Source organism: Heterocephalus glaber, unplaced genomic scaffold (assembly GCF_053883595.1).
Source record: "Heterocephalus glaber isolate CG9 unplaced genomic scaffold, H.glaber_assembly_v1.0 deba00001613, whole genome shotgun sequence".
NCBI lineage: Eukaryota > Metazoa > Chordata > Mammalia > Rodentia > Bathyergidae > Heterocephalus > Heterocephalus glaber.
Window position 1 is genome coordinate 5,027,290 of NW_028258384.1, and position 27,699 is coordinate 5,054,988.

Consider the following 27,699-nt stretch of genomic DNA (forward strand, 5'->3'; position numbering starts at 1 on the left):
ACCTACCATGCCTCACTCCCTAGCTTGGTGTTGTTGGCAGGAGTAGCTTAAATTTCCCAGTGCAACTCATGGATGCTTAATGGAATAATACAGACCTTATTCTCAGAGAATCATGATTGTGAGTATTGACCATCTAGTCATTTATCTGACAGACTGGGTTAGGAAGCTGCCTTTCTTTCATTTATCTCAGAATTTTTTCAGTGGAGAAGGTTCCTCAGGATGGGCAGGGTTTGTCCAAAGTACTTAAATGCAAATATACTAGCCATAGGCACTTGGAGAAATAGATCACAGGTGGAAAAGGCACAGTCAAATAAAACAGCAGTGAAGGTAGAGGATGGAGAAAGAGAAACATAAGGGAATAAGGAGTCTGAAAAGCTCCAGCATATACCAGAAAGTTTGGAAGGCCACCCATTTGCCCAGGGATAATCATAAGCTCTGAAAATAAAAGGCCATAATCTGTATTATAATCAGGTTGACATTTAGCTTCTGTACAATCAGAAAGTGAAAGCTAAGAAAGAGTTGTAAACTGAGTAGTGGCTCAACACTGAACCAATCTGCAAAGATCTAGATGTGAAAGCAATTTTCTGTCAAATCACTAGATGACTAGACGGGTGTGGTAGCACATGCCTACACGCCTATAATCCCATCAAGTAGGAGCCTGAGGCAGGAGGATCACTGGGAGTTTAAGGCCAGCCTGAAGGACATAGTGAATTCAAGGCCAGCCTAAACTACACAGGGAGACACTGCCTCAAAAAAAACAAAGACAAAACAAAGATAAAAATCACTAGATGACCAATTAGGCAAGAGAAGAAAAACTTCAGGGTCCACATACAACAAAGGATATAGTATTTGCAAAAATAGTTCAGAAGCTGGGCTTTGTGGCATATTCCTGAAATTCCAGCACTCAGAAGGCTGAGGAAGGAGGATGTAAAACTCCAGGCCCATCTGGGCTAGATAGTGAGATATTATCTCAAAATAGAAAAGAAAATAGGCTCCGTGTAATTCCAGCACTTTGGTAGCAATGAGACACGAGGATCACAAGTGTGAGCCCAGCCTGGGCCACTTAGCAAGACCCTGTCTCAAAATGAAAAATAAAAAGGGCTGGGCTGTTGCTCAGTGAGAATGCCCTGGGTCCAATCTCCAGTACCACAAAAAGTCAGGTGGGAAGGCAGGCAGAATGACAGAGACAGACAGACAGACAGACAGACAAAAAATAAATGTTGGCAATGATTCAAACAAAAAGGAGCCCTTCTACATTTCTGGTGGGAATATAAATTAGCACAACCAATATGGAAATAAGTTATGGAGGTTACAAAAAAGGCCAAAAAATAGAACTACCATTTGATCCAGCTACACCACTGAGTGGTATATACTCAAAGGAATTAAAGTCAGCATACCATAAGGATGCCTGCATACCCATGTTCACTGCAACACAATTCACAATAGCCAAGATAATGGAACCAGCTTAGGTGCCCATCAATGGATAAATGGATAAAGAAAATGTGGTGTATATACACAAATGAGTATCATTCGGCTGTAAAGAATAAAACTGTCATTTGCTCCCAGAAAATGGATAGAATTAGAGAACATCATGTTAAGCAAAATAAATCACTCAGAAAGACAAGCAAGCATCCCATATTTTCCCTAATATGTAGAATTTTAAAAAGATAACATGCAAGTAGAAGGGAAAGTATTAGACAAGAAGGGAATAGGGCCAGGGATTTAGGTCAGTGGCACTGTGCCTGCCTTGCAAGCGCAAGGTCCTGGGTTTGAGCCCCGGTACAAAACAAAACAAAAAAAAGGGAATAAAGAGGGGGGATAGAAGAGGAGATAAAAGGATAATGAGGGATGGGAAAAGTTATTAATTATATCATTAAGAAAACATGATGTTACATGATTTGAGGTGAAAATATCTGTATCTAGATGTCCCTCCAAAGCTTCATGTACTCATAGTGGGGCTTTTCAAAGCTTGCTGGATCTTGGGTATGTGAATGTAAATTAAGAGTATGATACTGTGATTAAAAGTGTGGATAGGGCCAGGGATGTAGTTCAGTGGCGCCGCGCCTCCCTGGCAAGCTCAAGGTCCTGAGTTCAATCCCTGGTACTGCCAAAAAAAAAAAAAAAGTGTGGATAATGGAAGCCTCACCTTGAGTGTGGGTGGCACCAATCAGTAAGTTGTTCCCTGGATGGAATATAAAGGGACAGAAAAAAGGCTGGCTTGCTGTTTGCGGTGGCTGCCTTCTGCCACCATGCCATGAACATGCTGTGATGGGCCCTCTACCATACCACCCTGCCTCGGAACCAGCTGACTATGAACTGAAACCTTTACAAACTGTGAGCTGAAATAAACCTTACCTCCTTGGTTTAACTTGTAGGTGTCAGGTATTTTGTCTCAGCAATGAAAAATTAACTAATACAAGTGTCCACTACACTCCATTAAGGGAAAAAACAAGTTACAATATATTATAATGTCATTGCCAATTTTTTTTTTCAAAAATGTAATAATATACAGAAATATCAAATTTTCTAGAATGGCATTTACTTAACCGTTATATATGTCTTTGACAGTAACATGCTGAGCACATTTTTTTTCTTTAAGAGTGCTTTTTTTCTCAATACTAGGGATTGAACCCAGGTCTTCACCTGAGCTACCTGTCCAGCCTTCTTTGTTCAGTTTTTCATTTTGAGACAGGATCTCACTAAGTCACTAAATTGATCAGGTTGGGGTTAAACTTGTGATCCTCCTGCCTCAAACTCCCAGAGTGCTGGGATGATAGTCATGTTATCATTGCACCTGGCCAAGAATATTTTTTGACTAATGATATTATAAAATGTTCCTAATAAGAGGAAATTAAGCAGTGCTATAAGTGTGTGAGATGGACATATTAGTTTGATTATGATAATCATCTCACAACATATGTACTTGAAAACATGATGCACACCTTAAATATATGACTTTGTCAATTATATTCAATATAAATAAAGCAAAGGACAAAAAAAAGATTAACAGTCAATCTTTTCCCATAAACTTAATGAAAAAAGAAGTCAATCTTCCTTAACAGTCAACAACATCATGGATACCAAAAAATAGTGGGATAACATTTAAAGTACTGAAAGAAAAACTGTCAACCAACAATTTCATATTCTTGAAAAATAAAGGGGAAAATCCCAGGGGAAAAAAAAAACCTGAGGGAATTTATTACTAGGTCTGCCCTAAAAGAAATGCTCAAGGGAGACCTTCAGGCTAGAGAGTAAACACTATGGAATAACTTGGAACTATATAAAAAGTGAAAAACAATGCTGGGGCATGATGGCACAGGCCTGTATTTGCAGTGACTTGGAGGCTGAAACAGGAAGATCCAAGTTTGAGTCCAACCCAGGCAATTTAGCAAGACCCTGTCTCAAATTTTTAAAAATTTTAAAAGGATGGAGAAGTAGCTCAACCAATGGTAGGGCACTTGCCTAGCATGTATAAGACCCTACATTTCATTCCTAGCACTACAAAAAAAAGACAAAAAAAAAAAGAAAGAAGAAGGAAACAAAAAACTAATTAACAAACAATGATAAAAGTAACTGCATAGTGTGGTGGTTCCTGACTGTAACCACAATGCTCTCGGAGGCTGAGGCACAGAAAGATCAAAACCTTGAGACCAGCCTTGGCAATGTAGTGATTTAGCAAGACCTTGTCTCAAAATAAAAAAGGTCGGGGGATGTAGCTGAGAGCAAAGCCCCTGAGTTCACTACCCAGTACCACACACAAAACAAAACCTACATAGGTAAATAGCAAAGCTAGCATTAATTTTGGCTTATAATGTAACTTTGGTTCGTTACTACTCAATCTCTTTAATCCATAATCAAGAACATCACAAAAAGGAAAATCCCACGACTCAATCTCTTTAATACATAATCAAGAACACCAAAAAAAGGAAAATCCGACGATCAGATGGCTTCACTGACAAATTCCACCAAACATTAAATGAAGAATTGTCACTATTCTTCCTAAACTTACAGAAAATCAAAGATAGAAACTCAATTCTATGAAACCAGCATTAACCCTGGTACTATAGTCAAATACATCATGAAAAAATTAAAGAGCATACTAATATCCCTCATGAATACTGATATAAAAACTCTAAACAAAATATGAGCACACAGAATTCAACAGCATATTAAAAGGATTAGCTGGGGATGGCAGTGCAGGCCTATAGTCTCAATTACTCAGGAGGCTTGGGAACAAGGATACCATCAAGAGTTCAAGGCCACGGGCCAGGGATTTAGCTCAATGGTTTCGCTGCCTGCTGTGCAGACCCAAGGACCCAAGTTTGATTCCTGGTACCAAAAAAAAGAGTTCAAGGCCAGACTGAATAACATACCAAGAAAAACTATATATCGTGACCAAGTGAGGAATCCAAGGGTGATATAAAACTCAATGTAATATACCATATTAATAAAATAAAGTGGAAAAATGCTGTTACCTTCTTGATTGACACACAAAAAAAGTATTTGACAAAATAGTAACATTCATGATAAAAACTCTCAGAGGAGCAGAAAAAGAAAGGAACTTCCTCAACCTGATACAGGGCATAAATGAAGGATATACTGCTAATACCATATTCAAAAGGGAAAGGCCAAAAGCTTTCAGTGTAACAAGACAAGAATGCCTGTTGCTACATTTTTTTTTTTTTTTTGGTAGGAGGGATCAAACTCAGGACCTTGCACTTGTGAGGCAGGCAGGGGAACCACTGAGCTAAATCCGAGGCCCCCTGTTGCTATATTTATTCAACAGCAATTAAGAAAGAAAGAGGGCGGGGCTGGAGGGATTTAGCTCAGGGGCTTCCCTGCCGGCTGCTCAAGTGCGAGGACCCCAGTTCAATCCCCAGAACCAAAAAAAAAAAAAAGAAAGAAAGAAAAGAGGGCTAGGGACATAGCTAAATGGTAGAGGACATGGGGCATCAAAGGAAAGTAAAGGGAAGGGAGGAAGGGAAGGAGGAAGAGATCGAAGAACAGAGACAAAGAAAAGAAAGAAGGACCCAAACTGGAAAGGAGGTAAAACTATCTCGTTTTTTATTTATTTTTTTTTCTTAAATTCTTTTATTGGTACATTTTAGGTATACAACACATTTACATTTCTCATTGGGAACTTGTACCTTTATATGATGCATCTTGGTTCTTATTTTTTCCCCATTCCTAGCCCACCCTTCCCTATTTACAAGGACTTTATTTCCATTTTTTCCATTTCTCAGCATTTTTCCTTTCCCTTCTTTCCTTTCCCCTGCCCCTCCCACTACCCCTACCCCTTTGGAACTTTTCTTCCTATTTTGCATTATCGATCATTCATTCTAATCATTGGTACATTTTAGGTATACAATATAATGACATTCATCATTGGAAATTTGCATGTTTACATAGTCTCTCTTGGTTCTTATTTTCCACCCTTGCCCAGCCCTCCCTTCAACCCCTCCAGTCCTCCCTATTAACAAAGATTTTGTTCCTATTTTTCCATTTTCTCATATTAATTCCATTCACTTCTTTCTTTTCCCCTACCACTCCCACTTCGTTCCCCTTTGCCCCTTTTCTTCCTATTTCACATTACCTATTATAAGTTTTAGTCCTTATTTACACTTTCAGTTTCTCACACCAGAGAAACTATTTGGTATTTATACATGAGTGTCCTATTTATTTCACTTAAGAGTATCGACTCGCTGTCCCACCACTCCCGGCCCAGAGGAAGGGGCTTCCCAGCCATGATCCATCCCGCCACTCCCAGCCCAGAGGAAGGGGCTTCTGGGTTGCCATCCATCCCGCCGCTCCCGGCCCAGAGGTAGGGGCTTCTGAGCCACCGTCCCACTGCTCCTGGTCCAGAGGAAGGGGCTTCCAGGCCACCATCCCTCCCACTGCCCCCAGCCCAGAGTTAGGGGCTTCCAGGCCACCATCCCTACTGCCACTCCTGGCCCCTGTCCCACCTCTCCCAGCTCAGAGGAGGTTATCCCCCAGGGCACCAACAGTACCACCCCACCCCACCCCCAGTGGAAATGAGAAAACATGTAAATAAGTCTCAAAACCAGACTTCCAGATCACCTACAACAACCCCAAAGGGAAATGAGATGGAACAATCTGATACTCAACCACCTAGACCCATTGAACTGGCAACAAAAGAGGATCTGAAAAAATGAAATCAAAAATAATTTCTCAGATAACAGGAGAAATTGTGCTCCTAGTGCAAGACGTGATTAATAAATCTAGAGGAGCTGAGGAACATGATGGAATCCCAACATAGGAAACAAATGGAATCCATAAAACACATGCAAATAGATTTCCAGGACATGAAAAACTCAATTGAAAGTCTACACAGCAGAATGAGCCAATGTGAGGATAGAATTTCAGATATAGAAGATAAGACTGCAATTAATGACCAGGAAAAGAAAAATTGCTTCAAAATTATAAGGGAACATGAGAAATCAATCCAGCAGCTGCTAGACGATGCGAAGAAGAATAACATAAGACTGATCAGAGTCAAAGAAGAAACAGGAGAGAGTGCAGATGACATAAAAAACTCTTCACAGAAATAATGGCAGAAAACTTCCCACGCAGGGGAAAAGAACCTGACATACAGATAAGTGAGGCATATAGGACTCCAAATAGCCTTGATCAAAAAAAATCTACACATAGGCATATAATTGTTAACATTCCAGAAACTCAACAGAAGAACAAAGTTCAACAAGCAATTAGAGAAAAGAAACAAATCACATACAAAGGAAAGCCCATCAGAATCACAACAGACTTCTCAACACAAACCACCAAGGCAAGAAGAGCTTGGAGTGACATATTCCAAGCCCTAAAGGAAAACAGCCTCCAACCCAGATTGATGTACCCTGCAAAACTATCTTTCAAAATGGATGGAGAAATAAGATACTTTCATGACAAAGAGCACCTTAGGAACTTCATGAATACCAAACCAGCACTCCAAAGAATTTTACACAATATCCTAGGAACAGACATTGAGGATCACAACCCCAAGAAGCAAAGCAGAATGAACCCATCTGGCACGACAAGAAATTAAATGTAAAGGGGGAGAATCCAACAAAAACAAAAAGTCATGGCAATGGCAAGTCAATACATTTCATTTATAACCATCAACGTTAATGGTCTCAATTCACCAATCAAAAGAAATAGACTTGGGACCAGGAACTTAGCTCAGTGGTGCTGTTACCTGCCTTGCAAGCACAAGGTCCTGAGTTCGATCCCTGGTACTGCAAAAAAAAAAAAAAAGAGAGAGAAAAACAAAAAGAAATAGGCTGGCAGAATGGGTCAAGAAGCAAAATCCAACAATATGCTGCATACAAGAAATACACTTAATTCAAAAGGAAACTCATAGACTGAAAGTTAAAGGGTGGAAAACAATACTCTGTGTGACGGGAACCCGAAAAAAAGCAGGAGTAGCTACCCTCTTTGCAGATCAAGTAGATTTCAAACCAACACTGATTAAGAGAGACAAAGAAGGACACTACATCCTTGTAAAGGGAACAATCCAAGAGGAAGAGATGACAATCATAAATATCTATGCACCAAACACTAGTGCACCCAACTATATAAAACAAATACTAACGGACATGGAAAGCCATATATGCACTAATACAATTGTAGTGGGGGACCTCAACACCCCACTGTCACAAATAGATAGATCAACTAGACAAAAAAATAAGTAAGGAAATACTAGAACTCAATCAAACTCTTGAACAAATGAACTTAACAGATGTTTACAGAGTCTTCCACCCCACAAAATCAGAAAACACATTCTTCTCAGCTGCACATGGGTCATTCTCCAAAATAGACCACATACTCACACATAGAACATGTTTAAGTAAGTGTAAAGGAATTGAAGTTATCCCCTGTATATTATCAGACCATAGTGAGATGAAATTGGAGATCCATAGCAAAAGAAACTGGAAAAATTTCATAAACACGTGGAAATTGAACAACACACTTCTGAATAACCAATGGGTCACAGAGGAAATTAAAGAAGAAATCAGACAGTTCCTTCAATTAAATGACAATGACAATACAACATATCGGAATCTATGGGACACAATGAAAGCAGTCTAACGAGGGAAATTCATAGCAGTGAATATGCATATTAGGAAAACAGAACAAGCCCAATTAAACAACCTGATGCTGAACCTCAAGCTTCTAGAAAAAGAAGAGCAGGACAATCCCAGAGCTCATACAAGGGAGGAAATTATAAAGATCAGAGGAGAAATCAATGCAATGGAGACTAAGAGGACAATACAAAAAAATCAATGAAGCCAAGAGTTGGTTCTTCGAAAGAATCAACAAAATTGACAAACCCTTAGCCAACCTTATCAGAAAAAGGAAAGAAAAGGCCCAAGTCCATGCAATTAGGAATGAAAAGGGTGAAATTACAACAGACCCAGCAGAAATCCAGAGGATCATCAATACCTACTTCCAGAACCTATACACCAATAAGATGGAAAACAGAAGAAATGGGACAGATTCCTAGATACATATGAATTACCAAAGTTGAACGAAGAAGACCTAAAAATTCTAAACAGCCCAATATCAACCAATGAAATTGAAAACGTAATTAAAAACTTATCAACTAAGAAAAGCCCGGGCCCTGATGGCTTCACTGCTGAATTCTACAAGACATTTAGAGAAGAACTACTGCCACTACTGTTTACTGGGCTACATAGTGAGTTCAAGGCCAACCCGAATTGCATAATGAGACTCTGTCTCAAAAACAAAAAAAGAATTATTCCCCAAAGCAATCTACAGATTCAATGTAATCCCTATCAAAACTGTTAAGAGCCTTTACTGCACAAATAGAAATGTCATTTCTTAAACTTACAAATTTAAGAAACTTTAACCAAACCAATCTTAAAAAAGAATAAAGTTGGAATATGCCCACTTCCCAATTTCTAAAATGCAAAACTAAAGCAATCAAAACAGTATGGTATTAACAAAAAGGCACACAGTGGAGCTTAGAGTCTATAAATAACCTATACATTGGACAAGGAAGCCAAAACCATCCAATGGAAAAAGAAGTCTCTTCAATAAATGGTGCTAACAGCAATGGTCTGTAATCAATCCCAGAACACTGAGAGGCTGAGGCAGGAGTATAAATTCCAGCCCAACCTAAGAAAACTCAGCAAGACCCTGTCTCAAAAAATAATTTTAAAAAAAGACTGGGAATATAGCTCAGTGCAAAGGACCTGAGTTCAATCTCCAATAAGCGCAAATAAATAAACAGTCATCTGGGTTGAGTCAGATATGATGCACTCCTGTAATTCCAGTACTCAGGGCACTGAGGCAGGATTCCAAATTCAAGGCTAATCTGTGCTATATAGCAACTCTGCCTCAGAAAGTTTAAAAAAAAAAAAAACACCCTCAGAGAATAAGGTAAAAGGATCATAAATTTGAGCTCAGCATAAGCAGCTTAGCAAGACATTGTCTCAAAATTAAAAATAAAATTAAAAAGGGGCTGGGATGGGATGTAGTTCTGTGAAAAGTACCACAAAAACAACAACAAAAAGGTGACAGCTGAGTATGATGGCACATACCTATAATCCCAGCACTTGGAAGGCTGAGGCAGGAAGATTGCTACAAATTCAGGGCCACCTTGGGCTACATAGCAAATTTGAGATCTTGTCTTAAAAAAAGAAAAAACAAAAATGGTGAGGAAAAAAACTGGAAGATGAACTGTTCCAAATATAGAAAGATTAAAGAGATATGACAATGATATTTTGTGTTACACAATTGGATCGCCGACCAGAAAATTTAAAATTTTGGCTTTGATTATAACCGCTACATAGTGAGTTCAAGACCAACCTGAACTACACAGCAAGACCCTGCCTCAAAAAAATAAAATAAAATAAAATAAATGGACATTATGAAGTAACTGGCAAAATATGAATACTACTTATAGATGAGAAAATATTGTTAAATCAACACTAATCTCTAATTTTGCTAACTATACTTGTGTTTCATAAGAGGGTATTCCTAGCTTGAAGAAATAAATATCAAAGTACTTAAGGATAAGCACAAACCTCTAATCTCAGCACTCTGGGAGCCCAAGGCAGGATTGCAAGTTCCAGACCAGCCTGGGCAATTTAGCAACACTGCATAGCTCAGTCAGAAGGCCCTGGGTTCAAACCCCAGTACTTAAAAAAAAAAAAAAGTTACTTAGCCAGAAAGGGATATCATGTCTGCAATTACTGAAATGATTCAGAATAACAGACAATGATAAGGTAAGTGTGGTAAAACATTAGTATCTGCTGAACCTGGATAAAGGCATATGAGAATCATGTATGATTTTTGCAAATTTTGTTTCTGAAATGTTTAACTTTTATATATATTTTTAAAGATAAGTATTTTTTATCCCCTTGAAGATAGATCAGATTTGTCATAAGATTAGTTATAAAAAGCATTCATGCCAGCTGTGGTGACATCACACGTGTAATCCTAGCACCCAGAAGGCTGAGACAGAAAGTTCCAGGCCACGCTGGGTTATAAAGAGAAACCTTGTTTCAAAAAAGCCACAACTAATTAATTAATTAATTGGGCTACATAGAGGGTTCAAGGCCAGCCTGCACTATAAAGCATGACCCTGTCTCCAATAGATAAGGGCCTGGCAAAGTTGGCTAGGGAATCCTGGACACAGGCACAGAACAGTTCCCAAAGCCCTGCATGTAGACTTCTCCAAGGAATTTAAGGAGGTTTTCAATAGGATGGCCTAGGGGCCGTGGATTTAGCTCAGTGGTTCTGTCGCCTGCCTAGCAACCACAAGGTCCTGAGTTCAATCCCCAGTACCAAAAAAAATAAAATAAAGTAAAAAACAATCAATAGGATGGCCTAGATCTGACATTAGCCTGAGGCTTGGGAGCCCAGCATTGCCTCTCAGGACCCATATGTAGAAGTTCTCCCAGTTTCCTGGCGATTTGGAAAGCATAAAAGGAGAGGCTAGGGGCCGGGGATTTAGCTCAGTGGTTCCAGCGCGTGCAGCGCAAGCCCAAGGTCCCCAGTTCGATCCCCGGTACCAAAAATAAAAGGAGAGGCTGATGACCCACCCTGCTTTTCCCAGGGTATTCTTTTATTTTGCTTTTTCCCCTTTTAATGGGCCCAAGTTTGCTCTGCAGAGCTAGTTTCTCCCCTACTCTTCACTTTTACTTTCTCGAATAAACTTGGCCACTGCTTTTTACTTCTTTTGTTGAATTCTTTGTTCAATATGAGAAGAACTTGGAATCTAGCTCCAGAGGGAGAGGCAAGCAATCCAGAACCTGGTACCATGTAGCTGGTGGGCCACTTTTAGAAGCAAGCTACCTGGTAACAGCCCTGGCTTCAATCCCTAACACATACACACACAAAAACACAAAAATCAGTGAAACACTTCGTGAAGTCAATGAGACACTTACTACAAAATTGTTTTGAGTGAATGTCTTTAATCTGTAGACACTAAAATATCCTTTTTAGCTAGGCATGGTGGCACAGGCCTATAATCCCAGCACTTCGAAGGCTGAGGCAGAAGGATCACCACAAGTTTGAGGCCAGCCTGTGGCTACATAGTTTAAGGCCAGCCTGAACTACATAGCAAGACAAAAAAAATAATAAATTTAAAATCCTTTTTAATAACACCAAAACAATTTTCCGGGGGAGGCTGGATTATTAGTCAAAATTTGTATTTACACAGACTTTATTTTTTTATATTTGGTGCTGGGATCAAACCCAGGACCATTCAGGTGCTGGGCAAGTACTCTACCACTGAGCCCCTTGATACAATGTTTTTTAACTCCATGAGGACAGTGCCTTTGTCTGTCATGTTCATCAATGTAGTATTTAGAACAGTTTCTAGCATATGGTAATAGTAATCAGTAGTAACTAATATGAGTGATTATTATGTCCTAGACACTCATCTGCTTTACACCCATTAACTAGATCTTCACATCACCAAAGAAATATCTGGGGAATGAATTAGTACTTTTTGCAGTATGATAATAACAGTCAGATCCTCAAAAATGCAACATATAGGTTCCTAAAAATCACCAGAGTATGCAAAGTTGCATAATCAACACCATAGAACTGAGGAAAAATGGAGGCAGAAGCTCAACACTCAAGCAGGCACAGTACTCTGGGAGGCTAAGGCAGGAGGATATCAAGTTTGAGCCCAGCCTGGGAAAATTAGAGATTTATCAATACCCAGTCTCAAAATAAAAAATTTTAAAACGTGCTGAGGATATAGATCAGGCCCTGAGTGCAAAGGCTCTGAGTTCAATCCCCATAAACATAAAAAAGAAAGAAAGAAAGGAACAAAGGAAGGAATCTATAAAATGTAATAGAAATGGTAGTTTCAGGCTGGGGATTTAGCTCAGTGGTTCCGGCACCTGCCTCTCAAGAGCAAGGTCCTAAGTTCGATCCCCCGTACCAAAAAAACAGAAATGGGAGTTTTACAGTTTACACGTTTACTGATTAAGAAAGGCATAAAAGGGCCGGGGATTTAGCTCAGCGGTCCTGACGCCTGCCTCGAAAGCACAAGGTCCTGAGATCAATCCCCGGTACCCAAAAAAAAAAAAAATGCACGTTAGCTTGAAAAAAAACTTCAGCTCATGATAATGAAGTGATAGAATGAAGGTGATCTGAAATCTGATGAAAAATTGTAACAAATGTGGATGGGTATGGCTCATAACAAGTGGTGAACTGAGTTAGATGGTGTATGTTTGAAGTGTATGAATGTATTTTTATGCAGCTCTGTTCGCCTGAATGTGGTTTCCTTCATTTACCTAGTGCAAGAATCAGTAAACTCTTTCTATAAAGGACGAAATAGTAAATATTTTGGGCTTTGTAAGCTATAATCTCTCTCTTAAAATTATTCAACTCTGTAACTATGGTGTAGAGGCAGCTAGACAATGTAAACAGGCATGGCTATATTCCAATAGAACCTGATTTACAAAGAAAGATCACTAGTTAGTAGATGACACTTCGCTAATTCCTGATCCTTCAGACAAAATCCTGCATAAACAAATACAAATTTTTATGTTCAAATTGTTTCAGGATATATTAATCTCATTGAAACAAATTCACATTTTCAAAACAGGCATTATAACAGAACTAAATTTGGAATGCTATCACATAAACCAAAAAATAACTAATGTAAATCACTTCATAACTTGCTCCCCAAAACCATTTGTGTACATGTCTTATTTCTTCTGCAATGTGGAAAATAAGACTAATCTTTAACCATACTAATCTTTCTACTGGACAACCTTTAAGTCTTAACTCATTCAAGACTCATTAAGAATACTATTTCCTCTTGTAAAACTTTCCTAGACATCAACAAAATCAGGATTTCCTTTCATTCTGATCCTTAGTTGTCTTAAATCACTTTCCTCATTCACTGAGACACAAATATCTGACACCTACAATTTAAAGGAGAAATTTATTTGGGTTTCACATACACAAAAAAAAAAGCATGGGAGAAGGGCCTGGCACAGAGGAAAGCTGTTCAGGTTCAGAAAAAGGAAAAAAAAAAAGGAATAGCCTAGAAGCAGAAAAAGCGAAGAGCCAGGAAGGGAGATAAACCCTTCCAGGTCACACCTCCCTAGTGATCTGCCTCTTCTGACCAGACCCCACATCCTATCAGCTATAATGCCGCCATAATCCAATCACGTTCCAAGCACATGAGGCTTTGGGGGCCTTTTGGGGGGGGGGCGGTGAGACAGGGCCTCACTAAATAGTTCAGGCTGACCTTGAACTTACTATGCAGCCCAGGCTGACCTACAATCTACAGATCTACAGCAATCCTCCTGCCTCTGCCTCCCAGATGCTGGGATTACAGACTTGTTCCACCACACCCAGGTAGGTGGGGCCATTTTAGATCTCAACCGTAATGCTAGCAGTCAGTATGTTTTGAAGTTAATCACTTCTAGGCCTTTTGGCTAAAACCAAAGGTAATATATTTTGAAGTTAGCACTTCTTTGTAACTGTTTATTTACCTATATATATGTGTGTGTATATATACATATATATGTCATGATCAAAATATACAGTGAATGTTGAAAAATTTATTAGAGTAAAAGGCACATTCCACTAGTTCCCCTCAAAATACTCCCTCTTACTTTTGACAGGCTTATCCCATCATTCTTGCCACTTTCTGAAGCAGTTCTAGAAGTCCTCTCATGAGTGTCTTTAGTTGCACCATTCTAGCTGTCTCAAAGTCCTGAGTCGATTCAAAACATTTACCTTTAATGGTCATTTTTTGACTTTGGGGAAGACCCAGAAGTTGTACCACGCTAGATACAGTAAATAAGGCTGATGAGGCCAAATCATAATTTACGAGACTGCCTTTCCACTGAATGGTACTCAGCAGCAGCATTCATTGAATTGTTGATCACACCTCAAAAAGACACGAGACAGGTCTCCTGGCAAGAATGACAGGATAAGCGGTTAAAGCCAGGAGGGGTTACTTTGAGAGGGATTCATGGCAGTATTAACAAATATATAATTAATTTTTTTTAATTTAAGTACTTGCCATATATTTTGATCACCCCTGGTGTGTCTATCTCTGCCCCAAAAAATACCTTAAGAGGGAAGGAATTTTAAAAAAAGAAAAAAAGAGGGAAGGAATTTATACTATCCTTTGCATACAATGCTATGCTTTGTGCCTGGTTGAACTAATAAACATTCTCCAAACATAGAGTGAAGTATATTAATATTACAACACTACTGCCATACCAATAATTTCTTTAAGAACATTACATGGAAATGCAACACTATTTAAGTAAGAAAGCTAAACTAAGATACTAGGAATGGCTATTTTATTTTTTTGTTTGTTTGTTTGTTTTGGGGGGGGTTGGTACAGGGGATGGAACTCGGGTCCTTGCGCTTACACAGCAGGCGAGAAACCACTGAGCTAAATCCTCGTCCAGGAATGGCTATTTTAAACCAAAACAAAAGAGAAAGTCTCAGTGACAGGACCTGAAAATTGTGGCTTCAAGGTAAAACTCAAAGCTTTCCCCAGGGCAAAAAAGAACTGACTAGCTGGGCAAGGTGGCACACTCCTATAATCCCAGAACCCAGGAAGCTGAGGTAAGAAGACTGCTGAGTTTGAGGCCAGCCTGAGCTACAGTGAGTTCAAAGCCAGCCTGGACTACATAACAAGAACCTGTCTCAAAAAAAGAAAATAAAAAAAGAACAACTGCCTAGAATTACTATATGTAGGTCTTTTCAGAAGTGCAGTATCATCAATCATAAAAAGAGAAACACACTGGATATAGTAATCTTTCAAAATAACACATTCCACAGGGCTAGGGATACAACTCAGTGGTAGAGCTCTTGCCTGGCAGGTACAAGACCGTGGGTTAGATCCTCACCGCCCCCCAAAAAAAACCCAAAATAGCACATATTCCTGATCCCTAATTAACATACTTTTCATCAAAACTGTTTTTCCTTTCCAATAAATGTTTCCACAACTGTGTATACATGATACCATGATACATATTAGCAACAAATGTATTTTTTTTGAGACATCATCTTGCTATGTAGCCCAGGCTGGCCTTGAACTCAGAGATCTTCCTGCCTCAGTCTCCCAAGTGCTGTGATTACAGGCATGCATCACCATGCCCAGCTGGGATAACCATGTGTGGTTTAAGGCAAAAAAAAAATGTACAATGAATAAAGAAATTTTCCCTCATCATTACCTTTTCTTTCTCCCTAGCCCCACAAAATGCAAAAATAAAAACAACACTCATATAAGCAGTTACTTTTTAAAATAGTTTTATGTAACTCCTACTATAAATTAATTCTGCAAATAACAAAGCAGCAACCTTTAAAAGAATAAATGATCTATTTTAATATAATTTTTGCCTAAATCAAACAGCCCACTCTAAATGTTAATTTTTAAATGTCAGACTTTGGTGAGCCATCTATTTGGGAAGTAAGATTACAGTATGCTTAATTTTCAGTGGTGGCTAAAAACAAAATTCTGGGATTTGTTACTATTAAAGCTTCATTAAGAGAAATTGATAGAGACTTTCTATTTTTTGATCAACTGAATGGATACCAATGTCAGTGTATGGGAAACTTTTCTTAAAACTTGTTCATGTATTATTTTGATCCATTTTCTGTGGCATTTGGTGCAATAAACCTTTGGAATTTATCTTGAAAAAAAAAAAAGAATAAATGATCCAGGTGTGGTGCTGCATGCCTGTAATTCTAGCACTCTTGGGAAGCTGAAGCAGGAGAATGGCAACCTGGAGTCCCACCTGGGCAATTTAGCAACTTCAGCAAAACCTTATCTCAAAAAAAATTATTTTTAGGGCCAGGGATTTAGCTCAGTGGTTCTACCGCCTGCCTTGCAAGCACAAGGTCCCGAGTTCGATCCCTGGTACCAAAAAAAAAAATTATTTTGGTTTTTTGACACAGGGTCTCGCTATGCAATCCAGGCTGGCCTCAAACTCCCTCCTGCTTCAGCCTCCTGAGTGCTAGGATTACAGGCCTTTGCCACTATCCCCAGCTCCTATCTCAAAATTTAAAATAGAGGCTGAGGCCAGAGAATTGCTCAGAGTTCAAGGCCAGCCTGGGCTACAGAGTGAGTTTAAGGCCAGCCTGAATTACAAAGTGAGACCCTGTCTCAAAAAAAAAAAATGTAAGGCCCGGGATTTAGCTCAGTGGCATGGTGCCGGCCTCCTAAACGCAAAGTCCTGAGTTCAATCCCCAGTACCAAAATAAAAAAAAATTTTAAAGACTAAAATATAAACTTGAAAAAGGATAAATGATTTGTCCAAGGTCATACAATCAGTTATGCAACAAACTATGGCTACAAACCCTAGTTTTGGCTCACAGTTCAGCGTTCACTCCTGTTTCAGAAGTTCTCAAACTATTTAGTCTCAGAACCGCTTAACATTCTTATAAAATAACAAGGATCCCCAAAGAGCTTTACTTTACTGTCTTTAAGAACTGCTGTTTTGTTGAATTTGGTGCCATACACCTATAATCCCAGTACTCTGTGAGGCTGGAGGCAGGAGAATCACAAATTCAAGCCTAGCCTGAACAATTTAGTGATTTAGTGAAATCCTTTCTCAAAATTAAAAATTTTTTTGAAAAGGGCTGCAGATACAGCTCAGTGCAAAGGCCTTTAGTTCAATCCCAGGTACAGATAAAAAAGAAACTGCTTTATAACCATATTAACCTACTCTAAAACACCTGCTGGCTTTATCAATATCTGTTAAACTTTCTCCCTTTTTAAACACTGTGCATATCAGCTATCAAGCAGATCACAAGTGTTGGGGGACAGAGAGAGAGAAAGACTTACCTAGACACTCCTTGTTCTGCCCCATTATACTCAACATTCCTAAAGGTCTATTCATCATCTTTTCACTGGCTTAAACCGTTTGATTTGCTTCTGACAATGCCCGAGAGAACATTCAAGATCTAGAGGAAAGCATTTCAAGCAAACTCTAGAACTGCCTGTATCCTGATCTAATCCACAAATTTATTCAGACTACAAAAGTAAAACAGACACATAAACATCCAATATATCATGAAAAATTATTTTATATCTTATATCTATAAAAATATTCTTTTAAGGGCCAGGGATTTAGCTCAGTGGTTTCCCCGCCTGCTGCGCAAGCGCAAGGACTCGAGTTCGATCCCCAGTACCAAAAAATATATATATATATATATATATATATATATATTCTTTTAAGCAATTCACTTTCAAATTCTCCCTACTCATCCATAGTAGCTTTCTGTCATTTCTTTCCCTCCTTACCCATGTTCAAATAAATTGTCTTCTCTTAAAAGAATTCTTTTAAGCACAACATTTATCTTATCTATAAAACTACAACAAGCTGGGTGTGGTGGCACATGCCTGTGATCCCAGCACTCAGGATGCTGAGGCAGGAGCATTGCTCTGAGTTTGAAGCCAGCTTGGGCTACATAGGGAGGCTCTGCCTCAAAAAAAAAAACCATATAACTGAAAGCCCGTGGTCAATCATATCAAGAGTTGCCAATAGTACGAACTAGCCTAGAGGGAGGGGGAAGGGAAAAAGGGAAAAGGAAAAAAAGACAACAGAAGAAAAAAATGGAAACAAAGCTTCAGTAATAAGGAGAGGAAGAAGGGTTCAAAGGAGGGGAGGGGAATAGGGAACAAAAGAAGACTCAAGATATATTATGGACAGGTACAAATTCCCTATGCTGAATGTGATCATTCTATGTATCAAAAGTGTACCCATAATATTAATTAAAAAAAAGAAATAACTTGCCTGGAGCTAGGCATAGTGGCACATGCCTGTAATCCCAGCACTTTAGAGGTTGAAGCAGGAGGATCCTTACAAGTTTGGAGGCCAGCCTAGGCTACATAGTGAGTTCAAGGTCAGTGTGAACTGCATAGCAAGACCCTGTCTCAAAACACCAAAAAAGGAAAGAAAAAAAAAAGGAACTGCCCTGATCAAAATTAAGGCCAGGAATGTCTTTCATTTTCAATGTAAGGATTTTTCATCCAAACCCATAACATAACAAAACAATTGGTATTAAAATGCTTCCAGGGATGGGGGTTTAGCTCAGTGGCACCACGCCTGCCTCGAAAGTGCAAGGTCCTGAGTTCGATCCCAAGTACCAAAAAAAAATGCTTCCAAAACCCTTTATCCTAACACTCTACATGTCTGGCTTAATGCTTTCTATACAATAGAAAAGCAAATATTACACAAATAACATTTTTCAAAAATTAGGTTACTGGGCAACTATTATTAACTACCATTTTAACATTTTGTTTTGTTTTGAGACAGAATCTCACTATATAGTTCAGGCTGGCCTAGAAATCAAGGCGATTCTTCTGCCTAGGCCTTCCAAGTTCTGGGATTACAGACATGTGGCACCACTTCTGGTTTTAATATACATTTTTTAAGACATTCAACATTTCTAAATTTAGACAACTTCTGCCTTTCTTAAGACAATAACAAGTTAGATATATGGCTGCTAGCAAGTAATCTACTTGCTAGAAGAATTACAATGAAAAGTTCCATCAAATTTCCAAATACCAAAATCTTTATATGCAAATATAGTCTATAAAATGCTCTTCTTTCATAGTACCAAAAACTTTAAGAAGCCAATGCTATATTTTTTAAAATTCTTAAAAACAACAAACTTTTAGCTGAGCATGATGGTACATGCCTGTAATCCTAGAAAGTTCGAGGCTGAAGCAGGAGGCTCACAAACTGGAGCCCAGTTTAGAGATAGAGTTCTTGTCTAACAACAACAAAATACAAAAAAAACACCTTTTCCAGACTGAAAGCTGCATGTACACCTGTAATCTCATATCTCAGGAGCCTGATGCAAGAGAATCAGGACTATGAGCTCAGTCTGAGCAATACAAGACCACATTTTTTTTTTTTTTGGTACCGGGGATTGAACTCTGGTCCTTGCATTTGCGCAGCAGGTGACAAAACCACTGAGCTAAATCCCCAGCCCAAGACCACATTTTTAAAAAAATCTTTAGCCAGAGTGATGGTGCACACCAGTAATCCCAGTACTCTGGGAGGCTAAGCCAGGTGTAATTGCCAAATTCAAGCTTCAACCAGGCCATTTACGGACTTAGTGAGCCCCTTTCTCAAAAAATAAAAAAAGGGCCTGGGGATGGGTATGTAACTCAGGGCAAAGGTCCTAGGTTCAATCTCTAGTACAAAAAAAAAAACTTTAGAAGACTGAATATTCAGTATGTGAATTAGCCAGGTGATTTAGTCTCTTTGCTCTTGCCATTTGGCCATTCTTCCACCATAGAACACTAGAAATTTTTATTTTTATACACAAGTAAAAATTAGAACAAATCTGTTCCTACTTTTAAGTGCTCAATTGATCTGAAGAAAAAGAATTTGGAACTACTGTGTAAAATCAAATTAATGATAATGCATAGAACTGTTCATATTATTTCCATCTCACAATGGAAGAGACTTAAGAGTGATATGGAGACATGTACAGTGGTACAGAGTCTGAGGCAGGAGGATCCCGAGGTCCAGCCCAGCATGGGTGGGCTACATGACAAGACCTTGTCTCTAAGAGACAAAACAAAACAAGGGGGAGATTTGGTATTGTGGGTTAAACACTCAAGCATTACCTGTCAGATTCTCCTTTAATTATGATTATGGCTTGGGAGGTACATGACACATTTTAGAGTGAGCCAATTTTTCTGAACATCTACTTGGAGTTCTTTCATAGTAAATGAGTAGGAATGCCACACTTTTAATTAGTTCCCTAAATTATGTGGCTGGCTTGCTTTCTCTTTCTTTTTTTTCCTGGTACTGGAGACTGAACTAAATCTCCAGCCATATTTGTTTTTTGTTTGCTTTTGTTTTGTTTTTCTGAGACAGGGTCTCTTCCTTCATGCTGGCCTTGAACTCATTATGCAGCCCAGGATGGCCTGGACCTTGCAGCAATCCTCCTGCCTCAGCCTCACAAAGTGCTGGGATTATCCCCAATTTTTTTTTTGTACTGGGTATCTAACTCAGGATCTTGCACTTGTGAGGCAGGCAGTGGAACCACTGAGCTAAATCCCCGGCCCCCCAGTTTTTTATTTTAAAACAGGGTCTTGCTAAATCACTAAATGGCCCAGCTGGGTTTGAATTTACAATCCTCCTGCATTAGCCTCCCAGAGTGCTAGGATTACAAATGTGCACCACCACACCTGGCTTATATATGTGGTTCTTTACAAGAGATTTTTCACATAGCTTAAGATATTCCTGGAATTAAATGTTTCAGTACTTTACTATATAGTACATCTGGATATAAAAAGTATAACATTATGAACAGCTAGAAAATCAGACCTGTGATAAATGACCATTACCAAACATGAGCTTCCATTATCACACAGGCTAAAATGTGTCATGTACCTCCCAAGCCATAATCATAAATTAAAATGGTCATAATCTAGTTAGACCTGGCAGTTAGAGGAGAAATTAATGCCTTGTGAGTAAAAACACAAATTCTGAGCTAGGCATGGTGGGCAAAAGCCTATAATCCCAGCACTCAGAGAGGCTGAGACAAGAGGATCTCAAGTTCCAGTCCCACTTGGGCCATTTAGCAAGACTTTGTCTCAAAATAAAAACAAAAATTGGCTCAGTACAAAGGCCCTGGGTTTAATCCCCAGTACCACAAAAAAATAACAACAATAATAATTCTGGATGGGCTCAATGGCATAGGCTTGTAATCCTTGCTACTCAGGAGCCTAAGCCAGAAGATTTCAAATTCCAGCCCATCCTGGTCAACTCAGCATTTTAGTAAAACCTTGTCTCAAAATTTAAAATTCAAATTTAAGGGCTAGGGTATTGTATGGCTCAGTGGTACAGTCCCTGCTTAGCATGCTCAAGGAACTGGGTTCAATCCCTAGCACCACAAAAAAAAAAAAAAAAAAAAAAAAAACAGAACCCACTCCCAAAAATCAAATTTAATTTAAAAAGTTGAATTGCCAGGCATAGTGGTGGATGCCTATTCTCCCAGAACTGGGGAGGCTGAGGCAGGAGGACCACTGTGAGTTCGAGACCAGCCTGGGCTACCTAGTGAGTTCAAAGCCATCCTAGACTACACAGCAAGACCCTGTCTCAAAACGAAAAGAAAAGAAAGAAAATCCAAGATTAATTCATGATTTATTTTCTTGACACAAGGTCTAGGTAAATTACTGGGCAAATTTCCGATGCTCCTGCCTCAGCCTCCCAACAGTGATGGGATCACAAGTTTGCCCTACCATGAGTGGCCCAACCTACAGTTTAAATGTAGACTTTGTGAGGTTTAGTAAAATCTAGAAGACATATTTAACTATAAGGTACATCATTCTTCCATACCTATGAACATGAACACATAATAGTAACCAGCTAACAAGTTGTACTAGGTATCCTTTTGAACAGGCTCAATATCTCATAAATAAAGATTACCCTTGTGCCAATTAACACAAATTCAAAAACGAAGGTCACAACCTTTACACAACTAAGGATCTATGAGAAGTATGATGGGTTGGGGATTTAGCTCAGTGGTTCCGCAGCCTGACTCGCAAGCACAAGGAGTTTGAGCCCGGTACCAAAAAAAGAACTATGCTGCCGGGGTAGTGGCACGGGTCTGCAAACCCAGCTTTCAAGAAGATGAAGCAGGAGGGTCACCCTGAGTTTGAGGCTATACAGCAAGACCCTGTCTCAAAAAGAAAAAGAATTATATTTTTCTTAGGTAAGAAAATCATCTATTTACTGCTTGTTAATGCATAAAAATAGGCATAATATGTATAACAGGCTCATTCTCAAATACTACATTCTAACTAAAGTTCTCTGAAAACATACCTAATAATACCATCCTAATAATTACTTAAAGGCACATTTTGGAAACTATTAATGCAATTGTAATCCGTGCTCTCTTTAATTTTATTGCGCCACTCGGCAACAAAGATCCATCTCAGGGTAGAAAAATTACTTAATTCACTTTGTGGGATGAAAAGTCAAATTATCAAACTGCTTGAAAACCAAGCCAGCCACCTATGTAAAAGTGATACACATTTCACATTAAGTACCCAAATTTTTAGACACCCTCAAAAAGCAAATCAGAAACTCGTGAAAAACAGCCTCAAGCTAATTGGTTGACTAGAAAGAGGCGGTCTGCCAGGCACAGCCACTCTAGCGATAAATCTTCTCATGAATCCACGTTAACCCATTCCCAATCCTTCTTGAGATAAAATTTATTTATTTTTTGGTACCAGGGATCGAACTCGGGACCTTGCAATTTCGAGGCAGGCGCTGGAACCACTGAGCTCCCCAGCCCTTGAAATAAATTTTTTTTAAAGAAGAGGGTCTAGTTAATTCTACTTGAAATTTGCCCATAAAGTGAGGAAACATCTTACGTCCCATTAAAGCCTGACATCACAAAAAACAGTACTCTGAGGTTTTCTGCAAGCATAATCCTGGGTTAGTATCGCCCACCTAGAGTAAATCCAGGATTTGGAGTAAAGGAATCTAGATAACTGGCAAGGCAACACGTTCCTGTAAAAAAAATAAGTAAATAAAAATAAGGCCTTCTCCCGGAGCGGGGGCGGAGGGATCCTTCAGAGGCTGAGTACTTCTCCAGCAATCTAAATGCCAGTAAATCACCCCAGGATCTCACATCCTCCCGCCCGCGCGTCCGCCCTTCCCCCTCTTCTTATCCCTCCCCCCTTCTTCACGCAGTTTCTAGGCCCAAGGATTAGGAAGAATGACCAGGTTACCAAAGACCGCCTCTGTCTTCAGGGTCTCAGGGCTACAGACAACCAAAGAATAAACAGAGAAAGCCAACCAAGCCCACCGATAAGGGGAGCATGGAAAAAACACCCAACACCACAGGCCGCGCCCCCCCATCACCACCACCCCCCCTCGTTGGACCCTCCCGACGAAATACCGAAACCCTTCTCACCTAAAGGGAAATACAGTGCCTCTTTCCGCTAAGCAACACTTAGGCCTAACCCACCAAGCAAAAGTGTTCCCAAACACTCGATGCAGAAGGTACCTAGGCCAGATCTTTGAGGCCCATGAAAAGGGGTTGCGTTTTACCTCATGGGCTCAGCAGTCATGTTTTCGCTTGAACGCCCTGTTGGCTTCTGCGACACTTGCGCGCCGCTATGCGCGCCACTGCACCCGATTACGATAGAAATGCACTGGAGTCTTAGTAGTCACTGTAGCTGGTGATGGATCCTCCCCACAGCTTAAAGGCCGCTACCACTGTCACCGCCGCAGGAGCCGCGGAAACAAAGCGACGCCGACGCCGACGCCATTTTGTAGGGCCGAGGCTAAAGCAAGAGAATTGGCGCGGCCTCCCTCTTCCTCTTTCCGTCAGCCATTGGCTACCTCCGCCACAGCGTGGGCTCTTATTGGCTACAGAATTTACCTTCTGTGGGGTCCTGTTGCTAAGGCGGTCGACGTCATTTGATCCCCTCCACCTTTTCGCAGGGGTTCAAATTCAGTCCCACTTGACCTGATTGTATTGGTGAGGTATTTTGACTGAAAATGCCCCTTTGGTCCATCTTCTTTTCTTGGACGTAACTGACAAAACTATAACAACAATTTACTTTTATTGAGAATCTACTATATACTAGACACTACATTAATCCTTTATCTGAATTATCTCATGCCATCCTGACACCCTGTGAAGTCGACACACCCACGTTTTCCAGATGAGGAAACCAAGACACAAATTTCCAAAGCAGTGGAGTTGCTAGTCTGAGCAAATACTACACTCTTAAGCACTAATCTACATGGTCACCCTGTTCTTTTCATTATTCCAGGTTATTATCGATTTCTTCCCTAGATGTTTTATACATAATATTCAACACGCCAACATACTCAAATATGTATATATACACTTATGTGTATACATCATAAAACCAACTTAAGATTTCCATAAAATTCTTTTGATATTGATTAAACTCTAAACAGGTACTTGGAATGCACACACACATTGGCCATTTCCCCAGTCTGTTAGGATGCCTAGCTCACAAACCAAAAAATCGAGATATTTCCTCCTTGTTACAGAGGAGGTTTTCTTGAATGGTCGCCAAAATACTTCAGCTTTCATGTTCTTCGACTCTTCATTAGTAATGTCTGCAAAACACAAATCAAATCTCTAAAATCAAAGACCCCTTCTTGGTGGTGAACGCCTGTAATAGTCCCAGCACTCAGGAGGCTGAAGCAGTTTGAGGCCAGTGTGGGCTACATAGTAAGTTCAAGGTCAGCCTGAACTACATAAAGACAACCTGTCTCAAAATAAAATAAAATAGTTCCTAATTTTATTTCCAAATTTATTCTCCTATATGTGCATATTCATTCTAATTATTTTTCTTTCTTTTTTTTTTCTTTTTTGGTTTTTTGAGACAGAGTCTCACTATGTAGCTCAGACTGGCCTTGAACTCACTATGTAGCCCAGGCTGGCCTCAAACTAGCAGAGATCCTCCTGCCCCAGCCTCCCAAGTACTGAAATTATAAGTACGCACCACCATGCCCTGCCATCTAATTATTTTTCTTTTTCAATTTAATTTTTTAAAATTTTCATACATGCATATGACATGTTTTGATCATATTTCCCATTCACCCTCACCGCTATTTATTTTTCTTAAAATATGCAAGATCTCCTGTCACGGTTGATTGCTACTTTCTACCAGAATAGCTAGAGACAAGCCACTTTCAAATAGAGCTTTCTGAAAATCTGATAGATTTAGACAACTTTTTTTTTTTTTTTGGTACTGGGGATTGAACTCGGGTCCTTCTGCTTTCAAGGCAGGCGGCGGAACCACTGAGCTAAATCCCCAGCCCTACAACTTTTTTTTTTTTTGAGACAAAGTCTCAGTATGTAGTTCAGGCTGGCCTCAAAGTCACGGTGATCCGCCAGCCTCAGCCTCTGCAGTGCTGGGATTACAGGCATGTGCCACTGTGCCCGGCTCAGGCAACTTTTTTCTTTCTTTCTTTCTTTTTTTTTTGGTGCTGGGGATCGAACTCAGGTCCTTGCGCTTGCGAAGCAGGTGTCCGAACAACTGAGCTAAATCCTCAGCCCCCAGGCAACTTTTTAATCAACAGAAGTTTGTACACATTTTAAATCACCTTTCAAATATTCAAGTTCCACTGCCAACTGTAGAAACTAGATTCAGAAAACCTTCTGAATCTTTTGTACTGATTTTCTTTTTGTCTTCCATACATTAAATATTAAACACAATTTACAGGAATCATTTTTCTCCCCTTGGTAAATACAGTTAATTTGAAATGAAATCTACTTCAGCACAACACGAAAATATGCTTGTTCACAAACAGGATTCATTATGGAAAAAAATAGTAAATAGTTCATTATTTTAATATGAATTGAAACTTTATGTTTGTTTTGTTTTTGAGATAGCATCTCAGTATGTTGCCCAGGCTGGCCTTGAACTCAGGATCCTCCTCCCTCAGTTTCCCTGATTGCTGAGATTACTGGTGTGGGTCACCAGGCCCAGATGTATTGTAATTTATAAAGTAGAGGTGGTTGGTCCTCTTCCTATTTTGGGGGGGGACGTTACTGGGGATCGAACTTGGGTCTTTGAGCTTTCGAGGCAGGCGGCGGAACCACTGAGCTAAAACCTCGGCCCCTCTTCCTCTTTTTTATACATCAAGTTTCTCTCTTTCTCTCTCTCTCTGTCTCTCTCTCTCTCTCTCTCTCTCTCTCTCTATATATATATATATATGTATGTATATATATGCATGGTTAGCCTCTTTATTTTAAAAATAGTCATTGATGACAGATCTTCTTAACATTAAACAATTTAATGACAAATTCCACAAATAGAAAAATATCTTAAAAATAAGTACAGTTACAGAATTTTAAAAATATAACTAAATAATATGAGAAAATGGAAAAATGGAAACAATGCTTATGTAAATAGGGAGGGGTGGAGGGGTTGAAGGGAGGGCAAGGGAATAAAAATAAGAACCAAGATAGGTTATGAAAAGGTACAAATTTCTAATGATGAATGTCATATTGTATACCTAAAATGTACCAATAAAATTAATTTTTAAAAAAATATAAAACTATGGGCCAGGGATTTAGCTCAGTGGTGCTGCACCTGCTTTGTAAGTACAAGGTCCAAAGTTGGATCCCCGGGAATATATATATATATATATATATATATATATATATATGACTAAATATATATATAATAACTCAATATATTTATGACTCATAAGAGAATTCCTTTGCTCTTAAGGGATGGTTAACAAAGTTTTACTAATACACCTATATGCATATCACATTTAATGATTTTCTATGGCTTCTCATTACAGCAAGTTATAAAAAAATTACTGGAACAAATGTCTTTCACATTTTTCTTCAGTTGCCACAGAAATCAGCAGAGAACACTTTCTCGAACTCTTGACAATAAGTGTGAAACTCGTGAATTTACTTATTTTTGGAGAAAGATAAGATAAATTACCTGTAAGGGAATAAATCAGATGAGCAAATACTCTCATACTTTAAATACCTTCAAAAACCCTATTTTATGTCAAATCATAATGCTTTGAAAATATCTATGAAACTTTGAAATATGTATATCCAGAAATTTAATGTCTGGGAAAATATCCAGTAGACATACTTTACATGTTCAAAAGTACATAGATTTTTTTAAAGTATGTAGATGTTCACAAGACCATTCACTAAAACATTGTCTTCAATATGAAAAATTAGAAATAACATAGATTCTCCTAAGTAGAGGACTTGTTAAATTATGTTGCATCCATATAACAAAATACCAAATAAAGCTGGAGGTGTGGCTCAATGGTAGGATACTTACCTAGCATGAGAAAGGTCCTGGGTTCAATCCCCAGGATTGCAAAAAAAAAAAAAAAAAAAAAGGATAAATCAAATGAATAGAAAAACATACCATGCTCCTGGATTACAAAATTTACTGTACCTGGTGTGGTAGAATATACCCAGTAATCCCAGCACTTGGGAGGCTTGGGCAGGAGGATTGTCATTTGGAGTCCTGCCTGAGAAAATTAACTAGACTTTGTCTCAAAATAAAAAATAAGAAGGGCTGCTGGGCGTGGTGGTACATGACTGTAATCCCAGCATTCCAGAGGCTGAGGCAGGAGGATCACAGCAAGTTCAAGGCGAGCCTGAACTACATAGTGAGACATTGGCTAAGGATGTACCTCAATGTAAAGGCCCTGGTTG

General features: G+C 39.2%; 1 protein-coding gene across 4 annotated transcripts in view; it reads right to left on the reverse strand.

Moving 5' to 3' along the window:
• The window catches only part of Atrx (ATRX chromatin remodeler), a 300,168-nt gene extending 276,319 nt beyond the window's left edge, over nucleotides 1-23,849 (reverse strand). The window contains exon 1 of one of the 4 annotated variants that reach the window (XM_087196600.1): nucleotides 23,562-23,849. In XM_087196600.1, coding sequence (XP_087052726.1) covers nucleotides 23,562-23,581 — 20 coding nt within the window. In that variant the 5' untranslated portion in view covers nucleotides 23,582-23,849. The remainder of the gene's footprint in view (nucleotides 1-23,561) is intronic. The other 3 variants (XM_087196598.1, XM_087196599.1, XM_087196601.1) reach the window with 3 other exon arrangements.
• Between the last annotated feature and the right edge of the window lie 3,850 nt (nucleotides 23,850-27,699).